Here is a 19,774-nt window from a genome sequence, read left to right on the forward strand (position 1 = left end):
CTAATGAAATATTTTAAAATAAAAATTTTAATTTATATTTTTGAGAAAATTATGCGCCTCCAAAAAGAGCCCATTATGGATACAGCCTTAATTATAAAGGTACGTACACACAAATTTCTCTTGGGATGTCACATTTTGGACATTCTACTGTTCTCGAAAAATGTTGCGAATATAATTAAAAATAAAAAGCAAAACGTTAATTCATGTAAATAAATATCACAACATACACTCACGTGCAATAATATTGTTCTGTTGGTTAGGTTATAAACATAAATTGTTCATTATTATTTTTTTCTACGCAGCAGAATCTAAACAGAAGAACAGCATTTGTTGCACGTGTTTGTACCTCTATTACTCATAGCTCAATGCCTTAATTTTTTCTCTTTTCTCACGAATGCAATTTAACCCTAATTTGATGATAACATTGTCTTGTGTGAGTAACGAGCTGAACAATAGAAAATAATATTTTCTGATGCACTCCTTCTGCTTGTATATATCATATAAATATTTGAAAAAGAAACAACGGAATTGAACCGTGACAGTGTATAGTAACATTAGTCAATTAGAAGTGTGTGTGTGTGAACTCTAAGTGAAAAACGTGAGACAATTCTTATGTTCGTGCTTAAATTATATTTGCAAATAAAATAAAATAATTATCACAATGGCTCTTTGTTTAAATAAAGGTAAGATAAAATATTTTTATTTATTAAAAAGTAATTATTATTAATAAACTTTAATAAATTATTAGCGGCTTTTTGTTGTAAATAAATTATTAGTATAGTTCAGGTTGTCCAGTTTCAGCCATTTTTGTTTAGTTCAATTCCTAAATGTTTCTGTTCAGATATTTGAAATACGGAACAGAAACAAAATGTCGTAGTTTGATAATTGTGATTGCGTCTGTTTAATGTATTTCATGTTATAAATTGTACAAATTTTTTAATCATTGTTGATAATGCCAAAACATTCCTTATATATTATAATGAAAGAAAAGAAAATATGAATTTTTGAAGTATTTTTTTGTTTAATGTAAATTCAGTGCTTTTGTGTGTGTGTGAGTGTAGGTCTCAAGTGTGCTGCGTCGGTGATTCATTTCATAGAGTGAAATATCAGAAATACTATGTGATTAGTGGACAGACTATTTGGTATAAGAAAAATACTTTCCCTTAGTAAATTAGAAGAAAGCTAGATTGAAAAGTTTGTTTTTTTTTTCTTTTTACTAAATTGAAAGAAATTTCCTCAATTGAAATTCAAAACGAACGCGAGTAATGTCAAAATCGAAGGGAGTATGAAGGTGACCGTGTGCTTTGATAATGTGCGAGTGGTGGTTCCCTGTGGGGATGGAACATTGTTTGTTAAGGATTTAATGCATGAAGCAACGTTACGTTATAAAAAAGCAACTGGTAAAAGTGATAGTGCATTAACAATCAATAGTCTGTCGTCTTTAACGGGTGGTGGTCTTCTCGATCCCGATGACAGGTTATGCGATGTAGCTGACGACAGAGAACAAATAGTCGCGCATTTTATTTATTCCGATGTTATTCATGCTGGGGGCGATGGTGCTAGTTCAGTTGGGACAAATAGTCCTGATTTTTTTCACGGAGGCGATGGACATCATCATCATCATCACCATCATCATCATCATAATCCGCAATCGAGCAATATTAAGAGAGAAAGTACAAAGAGGTTATCGATGCATGTACTTTCAACAAGAGAGCCATATCTCACAACTTATTCGGCACAATCATTACCGCGTGAATCACGTCGAAAAGAACCATTAGGACAGGATGCAAAATCATTTTATGAATTGTCAAATTTTCCCCTTCCAATTAATGACGAGATACGTGAAATTATTATTAAAAATGAAGCTGGTCCATTGGGATTGCATGTTGTTCCTTGTTATGATTTATCGGGAAATGATCAGGGTCTTCGTGTTGAGGGAATTGAGCCAAATGGAAGGATAGCAAAGGATGGTCAAATTGAATTACATGACAATATTATTAAAATAAATGGTCACAATTTATTGCGTATGCCTTTTTCTAAAGTTCAGGAAATATTTCGAACGTGTATGAGTGAGCCTTGTTTAAATATATCGGTATTGAAGCATAAAAAGAATGTTGATAAGCCTCTGCCTAAAAGTCCAGGTAGTGAAAAAGTAGAAAGTGAGGAAAATGTTAAAAAATTACAGGGAACGAATTATAATATTCTTCAAACGGCAAATACTCGAAAAATAGGGAAAATGATTGAAATTGAATTGACCAAGGGAAGTAATGGTTTGGGTTTTAGTGTCACTACACGTGATAATCCAGCTGGTGGTCATTGTCCAATTTATATAAAAAATATTTTACCAAAAGGTGCAGCAGTTGAAGATGGACGATTAAAACCAGGTGATAGATTATTGGAGGTCAATAAAAAGGAAATGACGGGCAAAAGTCAAGATGAAGTTGTTGCTTTATTGAGAAGTATTTTACCAGGTGGTAAAGTAAAATTATTGGTATCACGTCAGGAGGAAGTATCAGCAAATACATCTGATACACAAATTGGTGTCATCGATTCAATAAATACATCGAAAAATTCTCATCGTTCGCCAATAAAAAAAAGTGATGAAGAAAAATTGGATTCATATACAATGGATAAATTTAATTTTAAAACAATTCAAATTTCCGATGAAGTTATTTTATCACCTAAAAAAAATCGAATGATTTTAACTTTAGACATTCCAGTACATGATTCCGAGAAAGCAGGACTTGGAGTAAGCGTAAAAGGTAAAACAAGTAGTAATGACGATAATACTAACGTTGACTTAGGTATATTTATTAAAAGTGTTTTACACGGCGGAGCGGCATCCAGGGATGGTCGTTTAAGAACAAACGATCAACTGCTCAATGTGAATGGAGTTTCCTTATTAGGACTTTCAAATTCCGATGCTATGGAAACTTTGAGACGTGCTATGCTCAATACTAATAGTTCAGTAACTGGAGTTATTTCACTGACGATAGCGAGACGTGTATCTTCATACGACAATTGTGACAAAAATTTTATTGATACTCCTGGTAAATTAGAATCAGCTGTATACATTTCAGATTCCACGAAACGTAATGAAAGTAAAGATAAAAATAATCTCAATTCACCATCGGATGCATTGGATAATGGTTCTTTGCTATCGTCAGCTTCAGCTTCGCCTTGGAATCCAGTTATAGATAGATTAACTGAACAATATAATAAAAATAGTTTGCGCAATGAAAGTTATTGTATTGCCACTAATAAAATATGGATGGATTCGGCGAGTAATGTTAATATTAAAAAATTAACATTACCACAAAATGGTGATTCAGTATTAATGGAAGATTCTAATCATGATAATCACGGTAATGAAATAAAAAGAAATTCCGAAGATAAGGACAGTCAGTATTCGGGTGATCCAACGTACGATAGTCAATTGTCATTAGAAGAATTTAATTCATCAACAAATAAATTTTCTCGTGACGCTTTAGGTCGACAGAGTATGTCTGAAAAGCGACACGCTGTTCTTGATGCTAAAAATACTGATACCTATAAGAGAAATAAAAAATTACGCGAAGGCAGAGAAAATAAAAGTGCCGAGCATAATAGCCATTCAGAGAGTATTGGAGATGATAAAAAACGTGGTTACAGTGTTGAAAAACTTGGTGACAAAGTAGGGGAAAGTTCATCGTTTGATAGTAATAGAAAACATTACGATAAGAAATTTGTGGACCAACCTCAATCAGAGTATTTATATACAATTCCAGGATGTAATAACAAGCATTCATCACCTCGTAAACATTGGCTTGTTGACGATGTTCACAGTAATAACATTCCAAATGCAAATAATTTTAACGAAGCAAGAGAAGGATTCTCCAACACGCGAGGCGATGTCAAGCAGGCGTCATTAAATTCAGCATTGGATGATCGATACAAACGTTCAAGAAAAAAAGGTGGAATTCGATCAATGCTACGTTTAGGAAAAAATAGAAAGTCACTTAATTTTGGCGATAATTTAGAAAATCGCCATGAAACTAATAATTATTGTAGTGGAACAATTAATTACATTTCGTAATTATTATTTTTTTCCAAAAAGATCTTTTTTTTTTATTGAAAATTTTAATGACAATTATTAATATGTACATATATTAATATATGTATGAAAATTAAATAGAAATTTAAATAACAAGAAACTAATTTTTTTATCGTGACTGAATTTAACTAGAATCAATTCTAGTATAATATCAAATTACGCAAGTACATTCTTAGGCATAATATAAGCCTAATTGTAAATTTACAAAAACAAGGAGGACCTGGTTTCAAGTGCCTTATATCTGCATACTAAAAATAAATGGATCGAATTTTGTATATATTTAATTTTGTACTTAATTTTAATAAGTTGACTACGTTCCACACTGAAAATGCAAGTTATGATTGAAAATCGCAAGTATTTAAATAATTCAACTGAAATAATTTTACCACCAGCAACTATATTTGATAACAAGATATGGAAAAATTTTCAATTACTTTCTGATCCAATAATTGTTTTTCAATGTGAAAAAAATAATGACAAATTGTCATTTAGGTAAGATATATTTATTTTTGTCATTCCTGTTATAATCTGTAAATTATTAATGATTAGCATACCAAAAAAAAAAAAAAATGCTTCTCATTCTATGATTATTTTATCATTTGTTAAAATTATTTAATTTTTGTTTTAGTGTTACAGACAGCTCAAAAATCAGTATCAATTCAACAGATACGATTCCGTTCTAAAATAAATATACAGAGGCCAAAACCCTTTCATCATGAGCGAGGAAAAGTAATGGAATTATTAACTCCAATTTATGCGAATCCAAATAAAGGGAAAAAATTATGGGAAGTTTGTATATCAGCACAGAAAAAGGATGTAAAGAAATATGTTGCACATCCTTATGAAATGATAATAGCAAGAGAAATTTTAAATTGGTTCAATAATTCTAAAATGATTGGAATTTTTCATATGAATTCAATAAAAGCTGAGGATAATTTTAATTTTCAAGTTAGATTAAAAAAGCATAATATGTATACAAAAAATTATGGTTATACATTAATGAAATTAGCATTAACGGATACAATTTATGAACCTGTTCTTAAACTATTTCTTACAAGATCTGCATTAGTATTTAGTCCAGATGTTAATGTTCAAGCACTTGTCCAAACTGCTAAAAAGACACCGGAATTAACTTTATTGGGTAAGATTTTTATATTATAAACCGCACACACACACATTTTTTTACTTTTTTGATACTTTTTTTCGGTAGAGCTACTTTTTTAATACTAATTTTAACTAGAAGCTAATGAATGCTACTTTTTCTAAATAAATGGAAAAAAAATTGCCAGAATTATATATAGTTTTTAAATCTATTAATTGATAATTAATTAATTAAGATAAAAATCTTCACAGTTCTTCAATTATTTGAAAAACAATTAAAGTCTTTCAAAAATTAAATTATTTTTAAAAATATTAATAACATTTCTAATTGTTCAATTATTTTAAATACTTAAAATTAAAATTATTGGAAATTCAATTACTTTCAAAAAATTGCAATTAAACGCTCTTCAATAATTTTAATTCAAAAACTTAATTCATTTCAAAAATTGCAATTAATATTCCTGGAAAATTCAATTATTTCCAACATATTCATTAAAGTAATCCTAAATTCAATTATCTTCTAAAATTTTTAATAAAATCCTTGAAAAATTCAATAATTTTCAAATCTTCAACGAAAATTCTTTGAAAATTACATTATTTTAAAAACAAAATATTGAAATACTTTAAGATTCAATTTTATTTTTGAATAATTTCTATTAAACTTTCTTTAAATGTTGTAATAAATATTCCTTAACAATTTCAGCTAATTTCAAAAATAACTGTAAAAATTCTACAAAAATCGAATTATTTAAAAAATTCTTAACTACAATTCTTTAAAAACTCATTTGCTTCTGAAACTTTCAATTAAAATTCTTGAAAAATTTTATTAGTTAAAAAAAAATTTAATCTATGTCTAAAAATTCAATTATTTTCAAAAATTTCAAATATGATTCTAAGAATGTGAAATTAATTTGAAAACTGCAATTTCAACTTTAATTCTTAGAACGTTAATGTAATTTTAAAATTTTCAATTAAAGGTCTTTGATTATTTAATTATTTTCAAACTGATCAATTAAAATTTAAAAATTTCAAGATCAGCTCTTTAAAAAGTTAATTATTTTCAAAAGTTACATTTAAAATTTTTTAATGATTCAATTATTTAAAATAATTTCAAATAAGTCTCTTAAAAAATTTAATTATTCTTAAAAATTCCAATTCTTTGAAAATTTAATTATTTTCAAAAATGTCAATTTAACATCTTTGAGATTTCAATGACATATTTTCGAAGAATTGCAAAATTAAACGCTTTTTAATAATTTTGAATTGAAATAATCTAATAATTAATAATAAATAATAACCCGTGTGGAAAAAGCCACGATCTTGCCCTCAAGAGTTCGGGGCCCCCGGCGGGGGCCCATGAGGGCTGATCCATATGGCGAATCCATGAGGGGCACCGTAGGGGCCCGCATGGATCGCCCTCATGATCGATTAGCAAAATTTTCTAAGTCCAAAAATCAAATATTTTTTTATCAACAAAAAATGAATGTTTCCAATGATTCAAAACAACGAAAAACGCGTTTTTCATAAAAATATATTTACACTTTTTTGAAAATTCACCTGAGATGATTCATGATAATAATCATAAAGCATATAATTAATTATATTTTATAAATTGCATTTGATTGGAAAATATAATTTAATATCTTAACTTTAACTAAATGATGTTAAGCACTTTTCTTTGTTAGGTATTTTGGAAGTTTAAATAGCAGCAAGAAGTTAGCATTCGTTTTGAAGTAGCGTGCGTAGCGTAGTTGGTAAAGCGTTAGACTCATAGTCCGTAGGTCGTAGGTTCGATTCCCCCCATGCGTTAGATTTATTTATTTCTCAGGTTTGCGTTTAATCATTAATTCTATGTATGAATTAATTGAAAAATGAAAATATCCGTTAATAGTATGCATAAATTACATATTTTTTAATTTTTTAATTAATTAATTTATTATTACTTTTAATTATATCCGACAGTTAATTAATTAGAACGTTAATTAATAAATTCAATTTGAGTAAGAATTTAATTTAAAATTGAATAATTATTAAATAAATATGTTATTTATTCATAACTTAAGCTTATTTATTATTAATTAACTTTTATTATTAATATTATTGATTAAAAAACATTATGGCAAACTTGAGGGCAAGATGAGGGCAAACGTGAGGGCCCATAAGGGCGCCCGTAGGGGCACCCTCATGGATCGCCCATGCGGGCGCCCTCATCGATGAGCATGTCGTTTCCATGAGGGGCCCCTATGGATCATCCATATGCGGCCCTCATGGCATGAGGGCGATCCATAAGGGCCCCCGCTGGGGGCCCACATCACTTTTCCACACGGGAATAATTAATTTTTTTACTATAAATTTTTCTTCTCAAAATTTTTGATCAAGGAACATTGCAAACCAATTTTTAGAAACAAAATTTTTAATAAATTTGTACAGAGAAATATTTTTTCTTCTAAATCGTTGATCATAAACATTGTGAACTTTACCAATATCATATTTCATAATAATTTCTTTAAAAATAAAATGTATTTAAAAAAGTATTTTTAAAGTCGATAAGACAGAAAAATTTAACTTTAACAACCATCAAAAAACTAATTAATTACTTTTAAAAATAAACAAAAATTGGTATTTATTTTCCATTCACTTAAAGTAATGATTAATACAAAAAAATATGTGAAAGACTTAATTGAAGTTTATATATTCAAAATTGCGAAAAATTTGTTATTTTTTATAAATTTATTTGACGAATAGAATTTCATAATGAGAATATTTATGATTTACAGCTGGCATACTTAACGATAAATTGTTGCATCGAAACGAATTTTTGGAATACGGAAAAATGGATCTAACATCCGCCCGAGTCGGCTTGGTTTCAGTATTACAAAATGCAGGTGGTAATAATTTAAATAGACAACTAACCCATCATCAATCAACATTAGTTACAAGGTTGGAACAAATAAGTACAGCGAAATCAACTTGCGATAATAATGATTAACTGGTGCATATGTTAACATTTTTTTTTATTGGTATATTGATAATGTATCATACGTAAGAAATATGTGAAGCTTTAAGGAATTTACATTTAGACACTATATATATATAACATAAATAATTTTTTAAACGTGATTTTAGTGAGATTAGATACTGTTTTTATTCACTTTTACCATTATCACATGACGTTTCATTATATAAACTAATATTTTTTAAAAATATTTAAAAAGTTATATATAATTCTATTAATTAAAAGCAACTAGAAGAAAGCAAAATTTCAATTATATGGTTAAAATTTTAATTTCATCAGTTAGCAATTAAATTTATTGTGATAACTAATGGCAATAATTGCATCGAGGATGACATTTCATTCCATTTTCTCCACATTTACAACCCCCGGACGTGTCACCTTTTCCCTAAAAGAAAACAAAAATTATAAAATTGTTAATCAAGTATTATTAATAAACAAATTTGTAATTTTTAAAAAGCAAGACTAATATTGGTCAAATATTTTTATTGGAAAAAAATCTTATATATCTGGGGTATTATATTTTAAATTGCACCACCAATAAAAGACGATCGCGAGCTGAGCTTTTTTTAAATGTATTTTATTTTATAAAAGAAGAAATTATAAAATGTTAAACACTACTTTGAAAGAAAATTCTTAATGTTTTTTTAATTTCTCTCAATTTCATAAAGAAATTCCGTTTTGAAATCTAAAATTCTTAATATCTCAAAAATTTTTCAGTCGTAGAATATTTTTTTTATAATTTTTAATTGGTCATTTAAAAATTAGAATCACATGAAAATTCTGAATTTTTCTATTTAACCGAATTCTTATCTAGTAAAATTATAAAATAATTAAATAAAATTTCTACAAAATTTTTATTTAACTAAATTTAAATTTAGCAAAGTTCCCATTCAATAGAAATTTTTAAATTTACGAAATTTTTTTAAATCCAAATTTCCAGTTAGATGAATTTTTCGTTTAATACGATTCTCATAGAAATTATATTGCAAAGAAAATATTAATTATAGAAAACAATTATTAAGGCAAATTTCTATTTAACGGAATTCTGCATTTTTTCTATTAAAAGAATTTTTGTTAAAATTTTTAACTTTGAATTTTCATAACTTTAATAATTTTTTTTGTGAGAAATTTAAAAAAACATATAAATAATTAATTTTTTTATAGAATAAAATTCACTTGAAAAACTTTCTGTTTGCGATCGTTTGAAAATCGTTTTTTAAGTTGTAACAGTTTGAAATAGAATCTATTTTTGTTTGAATAAAAATTTAATTTAAATTCTACTTACAGCGGGTCCCCATCGTGGACCTTTTGTGACCCAACAAATTTCAGTTTTACACATTGAGCATCGAAGCCAATCGCAACCCCATTTTTTCATAAGAATAACTGCACAAGTGGGACAAGCAAGTGCTTCACCTCTATTAACCATTTCTTCTAAAACCGCTGCAGTTCTATCAGAATCTTCATTCGTTTCTTTTGATAGTCTCAATTCCTCTTGATATTGTCGACAATTTTTACCCATGTGTATGACCTTAATTTTGAGGAGAAAATAAAATTATTAATTTAAAAGCAGATAAATTATATCCCAGGATTGCCACAGACCTGGAAAATCTGGAATTGTCGTGGAAATTTTTTTTTTAGTAATGGAAAACCTGGAAATGTGGGGGAATTTTATGAAATAGCATTCTGAAAATTGAATTTCCTCTAGGTATTTGAATCGAAAAAATCTCAAGTTTTTAATAATTTTTGAAAATTTAATTATTTGACTCAATTTATAAAGAATTGACCTTAGATAAAATTTTTTAAAAGAGACTGAAAGTTTTAAGCGATTTTAATTCGAAAATTTTATTGAAAATCTGAATTAAAAAAGTTTCCATAAAATTTTAAAAATTTTTAAGAAAAAAGAAACCTGAAGTTTTTTTTCAAATCTAATAATACTGAAAATTGTTCTTCATTCAATTATAAAATTAATAATACATTGAATAAACTTTATAATAGTTAATAAAAAGTTTATTAACTTCTAATTAAATTTATTAAAGAATTACAAAATCGACTTTTTCAACTTTTTTGTGCCTTAAAGTCGATCCGAAGACTAATTCAATCGAATTTTCATTTCATATAGAGTTTTTATGTAAGCGAATTCTATCTATTAATTGAAAATTAAATAAAAATTTGGCTAAATAAAAGTTCTGCTAAATAAGAATTAAGATAAGTGGAAATTCGATTAAATAAAAAATTCAGATAAGTAAAATTAAATCAATACAAAAATTCCATTAATTAGAAATTCTTTAAAATAAATATCTGTGAAAATTCTGTTAAATAAAAATTTGCTAAAGTAGATATATGAAAAATAAAAATTTCATTAAATGAAAAATCAATTAAACAAAAATTCTTCCGTAAAAAAATTCCATTCATTATAAATTTTTCTTAATAAAATCTGGTTTAATAGAAATTCGATCATCGAAACATGGAAAAAAAAATCATTATTTTTAATTGGAGTGAATTCATTTTGCGATTTCTTGCAAGAAATTAATTTACAGAATATTTTATTGTTATAATAATTTACTTGAAATATTTTTTGACGTAAGTGGCTAAAAATTCATCAAAATAGATTTATATTTGGGTTTGGAATTTATTTAAAAATCAGTCTTTCGTGGCAACCCTGTTATTTTTCAAAAAAAAAAAAGAAATTACCTGACAAGTTAAACAGTTATTCATGTGACACACGGGACAAAAAAAATTGTTGACATTGTCATCGTAAATGCACCATCCTGGACAGTCGGGTGTCTTGCAGTGAAACGCATTATTCCCAGCATTGTTCTCAGCTTGTGCAATGGACTTGGATAGATGTTGCTGATAAACTTCTGGCGCCACAAGCTGTACGTGAGCGTCACCAGCGGATAAATGTACTGTAATTTGCATCGTATCATGAAGCTCGTGACTGACTTACCGCCTTAATTTCTCGTTCTTGAAGTGTTGACTCGCAAGTGTACATCGAATCCCTGTATGGACATTGCACCTCTGCTTCCTCACAGTAAACAATCGTATTGGTAATACACAGCCTAAAGATTAATCAGCCAACAAATTTTCAAATATTAAACCAATTTCATTCAATGACGAGACTTACCGAAAAGAAGGTGGATCACTTTCAGTTTCTACGATTTAGTTTATTAATAGAAATAAAAATTAAGAAACTGAAATAGGCCCACTTGGTATAGACAATTAAAAAGATTTTTCCTAATCAAGCATTTTGTGTGAAAAAAAAACCTGCAAAACGTGTGCAGACAATCCCTTAATGTAACTCCTTCCTGTGGACCGTATGTTACAAAGCATATTGGACACTCGATTGCTTCAGAATTTGGTATTAAATCACAATTCTCCAAGGACATTAATTCTTCATATCGTTCCAATTTTATTATCTCAGGAACGTTTTCTGGTGTTTTATCATTTGTCAAAATTATTTCTAAATTTTCTTCATATTTCTATTGAATTTAAAATATTGACAATTTTAATGTGAAAATATGATGATTTTGACTTTTATAAAAATTACCTTTTGTGTTTCTTCTATTGTCACTTTAGTTTCAGGTATAGTTTCTATTTGTTTAATGTTCAATTTTTCAATTTCCTCCACAGCATTAGATTTTTCAGGCTTAGTTACTTCGTCCGAAGTCATTTCTAATGCTTTAATATAATATTAATAAAAGATTTATTATTAAAATTTGTTAATAATTTTAAACAAAATCAAATTCGTATCTAATTTTCGAAGTCGAGAGGAAATTATATTTTAATTGGTTACTTGATTATTATCAAATAAATATTTATTTGTATCAAATAATTAAATGGTATTTGTTTCAAAATTATTGGTTCGAATATAGTTTTATTTGATTATAAAATTTATTTGGTTCAAGTAAATATTTATTTGATAATAGTCAAGTAACCGATTATTTAAATGAAATATTTTTTTTTTTCAGTGTAAAGTCTAATATTTACCGGGAGCAACAAGATATAAGAATATTGAATCAGTTGTCTGTAATTCTTCTAAAGTTGAATTTTCATTTTCGGCTAAATTTTTACCAATAATCCATCGTTGAATATTCGTTGGTATTTCAAATTCCAGTGAAATTTTTGCTTTTAATTGTGCAACTGTCATATTTAAAGGCAACTAAGAATAATAATTTAGATATTCAAATATTTTTAAAATAATATCGTAAAATTTGTTAAAGAAGGACAAAAATTACCAAAAGTGGAATTGGTCCTTGATGAGCTTCTTTATCCTCAATATACATATTAACATTTAATTCACGTGTATTATTAATTGAACGTTGTCGAATTACTGAGCATTGAATTTTTAATTCTGCAAGTTCTTTAGCCAATTTTGATGCTTGCTGATGATTTCCAGATGCAATTGAGGCTTCCAATTTTTTCAATAACTTATTCACAGCCAGTGTATTCATATTTTGTTTTTGTGAATCATTAAAATTACGTTGTTCGTATTTACCTCCAGCTGAAATATAAAGTTGTAAATTAAGAAAAAAAAATGTTAAGATTATGTGATTGTTGTGATTTTTCATGTAAATATTCTTCTTTATTTCAATTATTTAACAAATTTTTAACTAAAATTCTTCACTAAATTAATTATTTTTAATAATTTTAATGAAATTCTTCACAATTTCAATTATCTTAAAACTATTTTTCAATTAAAATTTTTATGAAATTTAATAATTGTTTATAATTTTTAAAAAATTACCAAATAAAATTACCAAAAATTTTTAATTCAAAATCTCACTTGAAATTGAATTATTTGCAAAAATTTTAATTATTTTTAATGATTTTTACAATATTCTTCAAAAATTCAATTATCTGAAAGCATTTTTCACTTAAAAAGTTTTCAAATTATTGTATTTTTGTTTGCAATTTCTAATAAATTTTTTTAGTGAAATCATCAAAAATTTTTAATTAAAAATCACTTGAAGTTCAATTAATTTCAAAAATCTAAATTGCAAATCTTTGTAAATTTAATTATTTTTAAAAAATATTATCTAAAATTATTTGATAAATTATTTTTAGTTCTGTAAAATTTAATTATTGTCTGAAAATTAACAAAATCTTTTGAAATTCAATTATTTCAAAAAATTTCAATTTTAACTGTTCCATAATTATTATTATTTTTAAAAAAATGTTTATTTAAAAATCTGTAAAACTTGAGATTAAGTATTACCTTAAATTTTTTCGACCATCACAACTAAAAAATATGACAAAATTTTTAATTCGAATAAATTGCTTGAATCAGACTTAAAAAAATTATAAAAATGGAACTTTAAGAATTTTTTTTAGAAATTTGTCCTACTTAAATAAAATTTTGAACATTTGTCTTACAATTACTTCGATTCTGAAATATTCGAATTAAATTTTCTTGATAATATTCATTATAGAATAATTCTCATTACAGAATTAATAAAAATAAATTTAATATCTTATAACATTAGTTATATAAAGTAAAATATTTATTAAACAATTCAATTTTGTAAAAATAAAAAAAATCGACTTTTTCGACTTGTTTTTGAAATATAAATCGACTAAAACAATTTTTTTTGTGCCTGAAAGTCGATCCGAGGCCTGGAAATATTTAATAGATTGAGTTAAAATTTTGCGGAGAACTTAAAAATAGTATATAGATTTGTTTTCATGTGTCAGATTTTATTAAAAAATTTTCAAAAAAATTTATTTTTAAAAATTTGCACATTTGAGGAATTTACCAAAATTGTAGTGCCAACATATTGTATTTTTTTTAAATACTTATGGGCGATTCCATGTGAGATTCACATATGACATTTTAAATTCGGTAAATATTTTGTTTTTCGATCTTTATGGAAAAAAAAGGTTTACGTATTTTTTTATTTTTTTATAAGTGCTCAAATTTTCGAGTTATGAATTTTTAAAAATCTGATTTTTTCGAGTTTTTTTAAAATACACCTAATTTCAATGACATCTAACTCTAAAAGCATTGAATTTACGAATTATGACCAACATACAAAAAAGTTTCAGTTTTTCATCGACTTTCAAAATATGTTAACGAAAAAAAAAATTTTGAATTTGTTTATAAAAAAAAGAGCAATTTTTTATAAACAAATTAAATTTTTTTAAATTTAGGGGCAATTTTTTTTTTGAAGTGGGCCTGATGATCCTTTTGTTTATATAATTTATTTATTTATTTATTGAATGTATACGGGTAGAACCCATTCGTACAAAGTACTATAAATAAGAAATTTTATAACAATGAAAAAATTCAGTTGGCCGCATTAACATTATTGTTGTTATTATCGTACAATAGGTTACGAAGTTCTCTTATGAAAGAGTTTAAAGAAATACCAAAAAAATTGACATTACTATTGAACTGATTTGCCTCCCTACGTAGTCTGTTAATTACAGAATTATCTAAATAGTCAGTTCTGCAAAAAGGAACATTAAATAATTGTGGATGTCTTGCGGATCTTTGTGATATATGAAAACCAAATAAAAGTAAAAGTTCTGAGCAGTTAATAATACCGTTAATAATTTTGAATAATTTATTTAAAAAAAAAATTTACTTTTTTTCTTTTTTTTTTATTTTTCAAAATAAAATCTATTTTAATTTGCTTTTCTTTGAGTTTACTAAAAGATCCTAGTGCCCAAAACACTTTTCATTTCGAAAAATAAAAAAAACACGAAAAAAAGTAAAAAAAAATTTTTAAACAATTTCGACGCCTCCCGTTGATAAGATGCCCGTTCATTTGTCAGAATAATAAAATGCCAACTCGAGCTCAGTTCAATATGAAGCTAGTCCATTTGCCAAAATAATAAAAGGCTAACTCAGTTTCCGTATAATATAATCCTATCTCGCATTAAATTCGAATTCAAGTTTTCGTAAATTAAAAAAGAAGTTTAAGTCCATCAGAATATTAATTCATACTTTTTAATGATTAATTACTGATTAATAATTATTAATAAAATAAGAAATAGAATAAAAAACAAATAATAAAATAAATGAAAATAAAAAATATTATTAAAAAAGAAAAAAATTAATTTAGCCTTGAATTATTTATTACAAATATTATTTTTTTTATTATAATTTTTTTATTGATTTTTTTATTTTGTTAATAAAAAAATTATAATAAAAATAATATTACTATAATTCAAGGCTAAATTAATTTTTTTCTTTTTTAATATAATATTTTTTATTTTCATTTATTTTATTATTTGTTTTTTATTCATTAATTAATCATTACAAAATAATCAACGGGAGGCGTCGATTTATATAAACAAAAAAAACATCAGGCCCACTCCAAAACTTATTACAAAATTTTCCTCTTATTTTCATGTGTGTAAAAATAAAACAAAAATTTTAAAAATCGCCCCTAAATTAAAAAAAATTTAATTTGTTTATAAAAAATCGCTGTTTTTTATAAACAAATTCAAATTTTTTTTTTCGTTAACATATTTTGAAAGTCGATGAAAAACTGAAACTTTTTTGTATCTTGGTCATAATTCGTAAATTCAATGCTTTTAGAGTTAGATGTCATTGAAATTAGGTGTATTTAAAAAAAAACTCGAAAAAATCAGATTTTTAAAAATTCATAACTCGAAAATTTGAGCACTTATAAAAAAATAAAAAAATACGTAAACCTTTTTTTCCATAAAGATAAAAAAAAATATATTTAGCGAATTTAAAATGTCATATGTAAATCTCACGGGGAATCGTCCTTATGCAATTTTTTTTAAAAATAAACTTTTTGAAGAAATTTCAATAAACTCTGGCGACAACGAATTCTTATACTATAAATTTTTTGAGTTCTCCAAAAAATTTTAATTCAATCGAGTATTTTGCGAGAGAGCCTGCGGAGAATATTTATTTGTATTTATTTATATTTATTTATTTATAACAATTACATAATCTTAAATAGAAATAAAAAATTTTACTCACTGAGTGGAAGTGATATTTCTTGTTGATTCAATTTAGCAGAAAGAGGATAATTTTTTTTGTCCACTTCTTCTTTTCTCTTTAATAACAATTCTGAAGGTTGTACATTTATTATTGGTCTTAATGGAAGTATTATTTTATTCGAACAAGACGGTTGTTGAGTTACATTAGCATAAATATTCTCAAGCCATGGTGTTTTTACAAGTTTAATTGCTTCAATCTGATCAAATTCCTTTGGCCTTATTAAATGAAATTTATTTATTTTATATTTCGTTCCAGTTTCATATTCACTTTTTGTGAATGTCTCTTGATTTGTAATTTGTCTTGATGTTGATGGCAAATTACTGACTTTTCTCACATTACCACTTGTTTGAACTGCCGATGATACTTTGAGTTTTTTTTCCTCACGCACGTCAGTTATAAATTTCTCTTGGCTTGCTAGTCGTGTTTTAGATTTTTCTAAAATATTTTCTTTTAAATTAGTAGTAGTAGTAAATGCATTGAGATCATTAAAAGTACTTGTGGAAGGTTTATTATTTACATTAAAAATTTCTGAATGATTGTCAATAATTTTTTTTACCTTTGCTCGTTTAGGTAACGAGTGCTTCATTTCTTTCAAAATCTCCTTCAAATCCATTGTAGCAGGATCGTCTTGTTTATTTAATATTGATAAATTTTCTTTACTATTTCTATTTTGATTGTGAATTAATTCTTTCTCAAGTGTTTGTTCAACATTATTTGTTCTTTTTCCAGTCTCTTTTGATTCAATTAAAAAATTCAATATTTGATCAGAAGTGCTTGCTTTTTCAATTTTTGAATTATTAATTCTGCTTTTTTTAATATTATTCTCTAATTGTTTATCAATTTCATTAAATATTAAATCTAATTCTCTAATTATTAACGGTGGTGGATTATTGTCGTGAAAAATTTTTTTATTCAACGAATATTTTTTATTAAACAATGATTCTGTATTTTGTATTTCGTTGGTTCCATTTCTTTCTTCTTTTTGTGAATTTTCTGGTTCGATAATTTTTTCAATTTCCACTTGATCATTTTTATTTAATTCAATTTTATTTTGATTGAAGTGTGATTTGGGTGATGTTTGATGTGGAATAAAGTATCTGGAAATATCTTGTTTCTGTTCAATTTTTTGTTCTAAACAAGAATTTTTGCTTTGTACTCGAATTCTGTCATTATTTCTTTGACTCGTTGGAGAATTTTTGGAAAAATAATTTGTATTCACTGTCACTTTTGAGAGATTAGTTATGGCATTAAATTTTGATATCAAAGCACGAGTACTTTTTCGAGGCGATGAGGTAGATTCTACCATATCTTGAATTTTTTCTATATTCAAATTTTCGTCTTGTAATGCCTTTGCTTTGGCTTGTTCTTCACGAACAATGGCAGCGGCTTCTTTATCAAGTTCACTGATGTTTGTCAAAATGGAAATACCTGATTTTCGTTTATCCCTTCGTCTATCCTCGGAATTTCGTTCTGTACGATGAAAAAAATTTAATTTTGAAAGTGAACCATCAAAAGGAAAATAGGGACTCGAGGAATCTTCTTTCTTTTCGCTTGACGATGAAATATCTCTTTTTACTGTATTTGAATCACGATCGAAAACACTTCGTTTATACCATGGACGAGGCATTGTTCTATCAAATGATTTTGAATGAATTTCTTTTCCTTGCGAAATTTCAACATCCGAAATTGTTTCTTCTGAATTAATATTTGTACAATCAGTGGAATTTTTTGGCAGGAGAATTCCGTCTCGCAATATTAATGTATCATTACTAATTGTAGGTAAAATTTCCTTTGTGATGTCACCGTTTGTTTTAATGATTTTATCAATTTTTAAATTTTCATCTGGAGGTGGTGGAGCTCGTCTTCTTGTACGTTTTTTCGTTGTTTTAAATGACTGTTTTGCATTACTAGTTGGTATAAAATCAGGAGGATTTGGTGCTCTACGTTTACCTTTTACGTGTACTTTTTTATTTTTTATACAAGATTTTTTCCAGTTATTCACCGGAGCAGGAATGTTACCACATGAATTAAATGAATTTGATGGTTGAAGTGAATATCTCTCTGTGATGTCTTTTTTTTGTAAAAATTTATTTGGTAGTGTATAATTGATATTGGTGAAATTTGAATTGTTAGCTGTTTTTTCATATAATTTCACAGCACCCGAACCAAATGGACCAATGTCAATTTGTGGAAAATTAAGATTCAAATCATTGCACTCTTGAAATTCACCAGCTTGAAATGCAAAACTATGAACAGTTGTTGTACTATAAAATGTTGATACACTATCGGTACTTGATGAGAGATTTTCTTCTTCGAAATTGATATTTTTATTTGAAATTCGCTTACGATGTTTATCAATTGAATCACGATTGCCACGTTTAAGCCACTTGAATAATGAAAAACGATTATTTCCTCTGACAAAAGATGCTTTTGTTTCGGCTCTATTAAAGGGTAATACTCCGCTGCCTATTTCTGATTTCTCGACAGAAGAAATTTCTTGACTTGGTGTACCATTGAAATACTCACACATTCTCTATCTTTCTCTCTCCTTCTCTAATTCTCTCTTTCTCACTGCACTACTGTTTTAAAATGTATCACAAAATTGTTAGTTGTCAGTCCGTCTTTTTCGGTCTCTCTCTCTCTCTCGCTCTCTTCCCTCTCTTCTCTATGATATCGCGATTTCATCAAATTTTGCAAAAATCTTGAAAGCACACTCGACACTATTTATTCATTATTATTTTCACAAGTCACTTATGGGTAATCTATTTTTTAAAATCAATTGAAAATTATTAATTATGATTATAATAAATACACATTGAAAAATGAAAAGCACTAATGATTTTTGTGGAGAAAGAAGGTGATGTTGCTGAACTCACGACAAAGATATACGTGAGTTCACTATTAATAGAAGGATCACGCTTCTCCCGGCGTGGGTTATTTTCAAGTCCACTTTATACTTGGAAAGAGAAGTGATATATTTCTTAAAAATATCTTATTCACATATCAAATCTTTGATTTTTTTCACAAATTCTTTTATACAAAGAAATTTCTTATGATGAATTATTTTTTTTTGTATGAAACATTTTTGCAGCAAAAAAATATGATTATGATTTTTAAGAAAGGGAGAATTTTTTGTTCTCTACTAGTAAAAATAAATTTAAAAAAGAAGAATTTTAATTTCAAAAAATTTTTAATAATTTACAAAATTCAACATTGTCAAGTTAAAAAATAATGCATTTAAAAATATTTGTTGATTTTCCACATAAAAATTATGGGATTTTTTTTGCAAATAAAAAAAAAATATATTAAAAACTAGTAACTAATTTATGAAAATAATTGTTTTCAAGAAAGTTATATTTATTCTCAAATAGTTTCAGTGATATTTAATTATAACTATTTTTACAAAAAATGACATGTTTTCTATATCAAAAATTTTATAAATACATGAAAAAAAAATAATTCTCAAAATTTAATTTTTTTTATTTATTAATTTTAATTCTTATAAATTTATAATTTAAAAACAAAGTCAGTCGTTAAGAATAATTTTACCGTTGCGAGTTTAAGTGTATATATTTAACTCTCAGTC

The 19,774-nt window shown here is 26.3% G+C and overlaps 3 protein-coding genes across 5 annotated transcripts; 2 read left to right on the plus strand and 1 right to left on the minus strand.

The window, feature by feature from the left end:
• Positions 1–307: 307 nt before the first annotated feature.
• LOC127279842 (39S ribosomal protein L10, mitochondrial) lies at positions 308–8,314 on the plus strand. 2 transcript variants are annotated; one of them, XM_051302463.1, is made up of 3 exons: positions 308–683; positions 4,722–5,234; positions 7,972–8,314. In XM_051302463.1, the coding sequence occupies exons 1-3, from the start codon at positions 662–664 to the stop codon at positions 8,181–8,183; spliced, it is 747 nt and encodes a 248-aa protein (XP_051158420.1). In that variant the 5' UTR covers positions 308–661; the 3' UTR covers positions 8,184–8,314. The 2 variants fall into 2 exon arrangements, with proteins under 2 accessions (XP_051158420.1, XP_051158422.1); XM_051302465.1 differs by lacking the exon at positions 308–683 and adding an exon at positions 4,437–4,585.
• On the plus strand, positions 867–4,084 carry LOC127279841 (partitioning defective 3 homolog). Its single transcript, XM_051302462.1, has one exon. The coding sequence runs from the start codon at positions 1,286–1,288 to the stop codon at positions 4,073–4,075; it is 2,790 nt and encodes a 929-aa protein (XP_051158419.1). The 5' UTR covers positions 867–1,285; the 3' UTR covers positions 4,076–4,084.
• Positions 8,315–19,140, minus strand: LOC127279840 (uncharacterized). Of its 2 annotated transcripts, XM_051302460.1 has the most exons (9): positions 16,168–19,132; positions 12,446–12,711; positions 12,198–12,369; positions 11,758–11,888; positions 11,475–11,689; positions 11,158–11,269; positions 10,902–11,084; positions 9,496–9,738; positions 8,315–8,595 (listed from the first exon to the last, which is right to left on the minus strand). In XM_051302460.1, exons 1-9 carry the CDS (start codon positions 18,716–18,718, stop codon positions 8,515–8,517), a joined length of 3,954 nt encoding a protein of 1,317 aa, XP_051158417.1. In that variant the 5' UTR covers positions 18,719–19,132; the 3' UTR covers positions 8,315–8,514. The 2 variants fall into 2 exon arrangements, with proteins under 2 accessions (XP_051158417.1, XP_051158418.1); XM_051302461.1 differs by lacking the exon at positions 8,315–8,595 and having other exon boundaries at positions 9,592–9,738; positions 10,902–11,116; positions 16,168–19,140.
• Between the last annotated feature and the right edge of the window lie 634 nt (positions 19,141–19,774).

Source organism: Leptopilina boulardi, unplaced genomic scaffold (assembly GCF_019393585.1).
Source record: "Leptopilina boulardi isolate dan_hultmark-lab unplaced genomic scaffold, ZJU_Lbou_2.1 LbouV2_223, whole genome shotgun sequence".
In the NCBI taxonomy this organism is placed as follows: domain Eukaryota; kingdom Metazoa; phylum Arthropoda; class Insecta; order Hymenoptera; family Figitidae; genus Leptopilina; species Leptopilina boulardi.